Genomic DNA, 5,898 nt, shown 5'->3' on the forward strand with positions numbered 1-5,898 from the left:
TTCAAGAGCCTCACATGAAACAATCAGGCTACAAATCATCAGTATTTCTAAAGTGCAAGAGCATCTTAAGAAACAGACAGGGAACACAGCAGTCCTGCAAAGCTTATACTCAGGTAATCAGCTGTTCAGAGAGCAGGCATCCAACGTGAAACTTCCTCAGAGGCCTCAGCATAAAGTTATATTAGTAAACCCACAATATTTATGGCAAGAAGCTTAACTTCTCCATAGCTCTCTCACTAGGAATCCATTAGAGCCTTTTCTAATAACATTTCCTTTTCCAGTAGATGCACCTGGCCTGATATTCAGCAGCCAAGGCACTCAAAGACTCATAAAACGCATGTCTGTGTTTCCAGCTTGTGAGGACTCCTGAGCACCTCACCACTTCTTCCACATGAGCTGATGCACAGAAACAATTTCTAAAGATCAGCCATGAGATCACACAAGGCAGATACCTGAGTCTATGCTATCTGATATGTAAGTGAAACATGTTCCTCTAAGCAGTGGTTTACTTCTGCAATTGCTATAGCATAGGGTGGTTTTAAAAGCATACACAGGAGACACCAGCAATTACAAACTCCTAATATTTTCTTCTTGCCAGTGACACTCTATACTAGGCCAGGTATTGCTCTGCATGCAGAAGTTATTCTTGCCTAGGATTGTATTCCAGCAGTTAGCTTGCACTAAATTTAACACACGTGACGACATTGGCATCATGCTAGTTTTTTAAAAAGCCTTACAAATAGTCAAAGTCTACAAAAATGAAACGAAAAATGCTGGGTTTGCTTTCAAGTTTAGCTCCTTTGGCTGACTAATCAGGAAGCCTTTAATGAAAAAAACCATGACATAATCCAACAAATGATTTATGTAAAGTGAGAGAACTTGCAATCTAATTAGAAGCTTTTGGTCCTATGAGGAACAGGCAGATTTTACTGCCATTTAAGTGCTGCACTGCTGCTGTCTTCCACCTTGAACAGCAGCCAAACATTGGTGTTTCACCTGCTTTCTGCTTTACCTTCTAAGTTAAATAATTTGTTTGATCAGGCACTTTGGTCTCACAAGCTTGCAGAAACAGCTAGATATAAAAAAAGATTCAGCCAACAAGTATTCTTGAACATTGCACCAGTACACAGTAAACTTCTCTAAGATTTGTCTTTCTAGTCTACCCCTCTGGTTCAGCAAAGGAATCTCAAGATCATTTGCTATATGCATTTTACTATTGTAATTCAGTGAAAATCATCCAGTTACTATAACAGTTTCTAATACCACTATATAAATAACTGGGGAAATTTTAACCTTCTTATAAAGCACAGGGGTCTCAAAGCAGCAACTTCAGCCCATAACCCTTCAGGAAGGTCAGCCCTCTACATCTCCAAGGAACTGCATACTCTTCCAGAGGCTATTCTGAACACAGGCCCAGACTTCCAATATATACAGCTTCTGGGGACAGTTTACATAGGTTCAGCATTTATATATCTCCTCAAGTGAGGGGTAAGACCAGTACCCACTCAAAATACCCTCTCATACAGTGACCAGGTGACAGTGATAACCCAGTAAGCTCAGCTGTGAAGTGGTGGCAGAAGGACAAGCCTTCAGGACCTGCCTGAAGTTGTACAATAAGAAATTCACTTTAGGAGGCACTTTTGGAATTCACACTGTGGCAGGAGTGCACATCATCCTTCAACTTACAGTGGTTTGGAGATTTTCGTGGGGTGGGGTTCTTTTTGCTGTGGACCTGTGAGGAAGAAAATCGGACCAAACCTCACTGTGCCACTTTCCTACGGTGCCTAAAATTGTTTTTAAAGATACAGACAGAAAGACTTTATCATGAGCTTGGATTCAAGAGTATTTTGCCATTTTCAGCATTCAAACTGTGGTTCCAATTCTATTTAAGGCTTCAATTACTCATTCCAAGGACTTTTCACATTACCAAGTTTCAGATTGTGTTTCGGTGCATGTTTGGAGACAACACCTTCCAAATTTTTGTACTCCAGAAAAATTTAGCCAGCTTATACTTTAGAGATAGACTTACTAAGCCATCTTCAACTTCCAAGAAATTAAACTTGACCTTGAGGCCAGACCACATATCCGTAGGTACTATAGGAAACAACACTTAGGCCTTCTACAAGACAGACAGTATCCATACTGTTACCAACTCTACACAGCCAGCAAGGAAAGCAACCCAAACATGACATGAGGCCTCTCTTGGCACAATGAGCTCAATAGAAGTGTGGTCAGAACTTGAACTGAGGAAGAGTAATGAGGTTAGGCAATAGAAAGCTGAGTTTTGCTGCTACTCCAGGAGCAGCTTCTGCTCAAGGCATTTTACAATCTATTAACTAGCCCAGTTTACTGAATACTCCACTTAGATCACATGCTAATAGCCACTTCCAGAACTAGTACAAAGTCTCATAACTACTCCTCTTAACATCTGGCTGCTGGTTCTCTTTTTCCCATGAAGATGTAATAAGGCTTCTTGGCATTTGTAGAGATATACTGAAAGGTTCATAGCAGGTCACCTGGTTGCATACTCCTACTGCATACCAGGAAATGGACAGTCACAGTCCAACGCAGTCATGTTTCCATTAGAAAGTCTCCAAATGACAGTTCTAGTTTTGTCTACATCTTGGTTTTCAGTAGCCTCCATTCAGGAACACTCAAACAAAGCAATCAATTGCAAGGCAACCAGGTGGGGCAGGGCTGGCTGTACGGCACAGGAGCACTTGCAAGATAGTAGTTGCTGAAGTTCACATCACTAACATAAGGTGCTGGCTGGTAGTAACAGGTAACATTAGTGGCGTTAGGGATGATGTTTTGTTCTGCCAGCACTTTGAGTGCTAGCAGAGAAATCAAATTGAGAGTCTGCCTTCGCTCATGTCCCATGAGACAGACTGTGCTCTCATTCACCACCCTGCGCAGAATCATGAGGTAGTCATACTTGCTCCTCTCATCTTTGGAGAAGTGGTTCTGGAGGTAGGTCTCTAGTTTGCGCTGCTGATCCAGGATGTCTGGGAAATCGATGAAGAATCGGGAGCACATGTAGCGCTCTAAAGTTTTGATCTCAGCCTTATCCATGGGCCTGAAGTCTCGTACTAAGAGGTTACTATACTTCAGAAGACCACCACCTCGGATCTCTTCAGGATTTTTGGTAGCTATCAGCTTGTTCTGGAGGTGATGAAAAGCAGCTTCAAAGTCTCCATACATGCTCTCCCCAATCACGGTTGGATGCATGTGCTCAGACATGGGGGTTTCTGAGTAGTCGTAGTAAAAGAGCAGAGAGTCCAGTATTATTTGGAAGGAGTCCACACTGAACTCAAACTGTCGTCGTATACAGTCTACAAACTTAAGCTCCACGTTTCTGCCATGTTTGTTGGAAAGCGATATCAAGCTCCAACGGTCAGTCTCCGTGTACACTTTGACTAACTTCTGGATGTAGGCTTCCTTCAGCGTTACCGAGCTGATCTTTAGCTTGCTTACTCCTTCTGGCAAGAAATTCAAGAGGGATTGCAAGACCACGTCTCGAACTAACTGAAACTCTCCCTCACTTAGGAGAGAAACTTGAAAAATGAGATCCAGGTCTTTGCACCCCAGGCCATTATCCTTGACCAGGACATGACCAGCTGCAGAGCCGTTCAGACGGACATCTTGTACCACAATGCCTGCTTCACTCAGCCTGCTCCGAACTGCCTGAACAATGTCCTTCAGAGTTATCTTCAGTGTTGGGAAGTTACCTCGCCCATGGATCGGAACCACCTCTGTAAGAACCTCATGCAGACGGCTGACCTGCTCCCAGTTCAGTACACTGCATGACATGCAGTCCGCTGTGTTACTTCTATAGTCTGCCATCTTAAGGCTTTTCTTCTCCAAAGAGACTGTAGGGAGGTGGAATATAAAAAAGACAAGTCAGACTTCGTTTGTGCTTCCTAGATATGTCCCTGGCTCTGTTTTTCTGTCTACACACACATAGACACAAACTAGAAATAAATAATTCTGTGTACTAATGTTTATCAGCAGGTCTTTCACCTGAAGTGACACACAGCTTCTCTACTGGTGCAGGCAAAAATTCTAGTTGTCATTGTCCTTTTTTGGCAAGGTAGAGTGAAGTACTTCAGAAAAGCAGTTTGTGTCAAATGGAATTTAAAGACGACAGAAGCTTTACGTAAGTTTAAAGTTATCTGCAACACCAGCTAAAGACAGATGAGCTGCAAGGCACTACCAAAAGGTAAGCTTTAAAGTTAAGCCATGATCCATATAAAGCTCAAACTGCTCTCTCCAACCATCACAACAGTAGAAGACAGGTCTTAGTTTCAGGACTCAGACATCCAGTCCATTGAAAGCATTTGAATTATGCCAGAGACACAAAATTCCTTCCTTTTCATCAAAGTCTTTCCTTTCTGAGCCATTCAGCATCTATCACTCCTAGGATAAAGGACAAATACATCTTGCTCCTGCAAGAAGCTTCAGCACTCAACATCCTGGATGGAATTTTAGCTACAAAGTCAGGTAACAACATTCAATTTGCACTCCAGGCTTTGTAAGCAACCCTTTACACTTCTTCAGAGGCAATGCCTAACCAAACTGCCTTTCTGGAAATATCCATACTTGCCTCAACCTTTGCTCACTTGTGGAAGGCAAACAAACTTATAAGAGCTGGCATATATTCAGAGGATGTGTACCGACTTAGTGTTATTCTAACACTGAGAATCTCACTAACAAGACTTGGTCACAACCTTGCCTGAACATTTTAAGAAGTCTTGTCCCAGCTGGCATTCTCTTGTGCTTAAGTGGGTGTATTTTGAAGCATATAGATACTTGCATATGTTCTACAGTCATGTAACCCCAACTGGTATTAACACCCTTTTCTTTTTTTAAGTGTTTCAGGTTTCTATTGTAGCCAGGTGCTTCCTGACAGCTACAGACTAATCCAGACCTATCCCCTGCCCCTAGTACTGTAAAGACTGCAGCTGCCAAGGTCAGACTACTCAGACTTAAGCAAATTAACTCTTGCCCACCAAGAATGGTTTTAAACCCAACCACATAGTCTCCTAACATGCAACAGCACATGGAACATCTGTAAGAAAATTTTAAAGAGCAGCTATTGCCATCTCATGTCTCTCACAGCTTTTAATTTTTGAGAAATTCATTGGACCTGTTACTTTCTCAGCAGAACAGAGTCAAATCCTGGATCAAACACACAATAAGGTTAAAATGCTCCTGGAGAAGTAGCTTGTCCTTGGAGCATGAGCTGCTGCATTACAGACTGTGCTGCTGTGGGTCACATCAGCATGAGAAGACAAGAAACAAACCTCTGATTCACAAAATAGAATAATAGAATAAACCAGGTTGGAAGAGACCTCAAAGATCATCAAGTCCAACCCTACCGATGATCAGGCTAGGACAAATTAAGAGGTTTTTCAAACTCAATCCTTCATGCTTCAACACAGCATAAACTCAAAGGCATCAAGCTTGCCAACAGTTGCTGCCAGGTACTTCCAGCATATTAAAGTATGCTTTAATCATAAACTCACTATATTTCCATTACATTCCTTGGAACACTAAAGGACACAGGAGTCTCCTGTGACCTCTAACTTAAGCTACAAGTGCTTTCAGCTACTCCCTCTGAAAGTATTCCCTCTCCTCCTTCCTGTTTGCAGCCCTCTCCACAGCTAAGACCAAGACAGACAGCTCACGCAGTGAGCATTAAGGACTCGGATCAGTGCTTCCTACCCCACCACATACACTTGGTTCTGTTTGGTGATCCTCACCTAGGAGGATAGCACACTCTGCTGCCCTGCTGGGAGGAAGATGAAGTCTTTCATTCCCAGTTCAGTGGGGAGTTTAGTCCTCAGGCTGTCAACCTCCAAAGCCTCTCACCCCGAATCACTCACGCCTGTCTCCTCA

At 42.7% G+C, this 5,898-nt stretch overlaps 1 protein-coding gene across 1 annotated transcript; it reads right to left on the reverse strand.

Moving 5' to 3' along the window:
• Positions 1-2,335: 2,335 nt before the first annotated feature.
• Positions 2,336-3,864, reverse strand: FAM46C (family with sequence similarity 46, member C). Its single transcript, XM_009079543.1, has one exon. The coding sequence runs from the start codon at positions 3,841-3,843 to the stop codon at positions 2,668-2,670; it is 1,176 nt and encodes a 391-aa protein (XP_009077791.1). The 5' UTR covers positions 3,844-3,864; the 3' UTR covers positions 2,336-2,667.
• Positions 3,865-5,898: the final 2,034 nt, after the last annotated feature.

This window comes from Acanthisitta chloris, unplaced genomic scaffold (genome assembly GCF_000695815.1).
Source record: "Acanthisitta chloris isolate BGI_N310 unplaced genomic scaffold, ASM69581v1 scaffold43807, whole genome shotgun sequence".
Taxonomy (NCBI): domain Eukaryota; kingdom Metazoa; phylum Chordata; class Aves; order Passeriformes; family Acanthisittidae; genus Acanthisitta; species Acanthisitta chloris.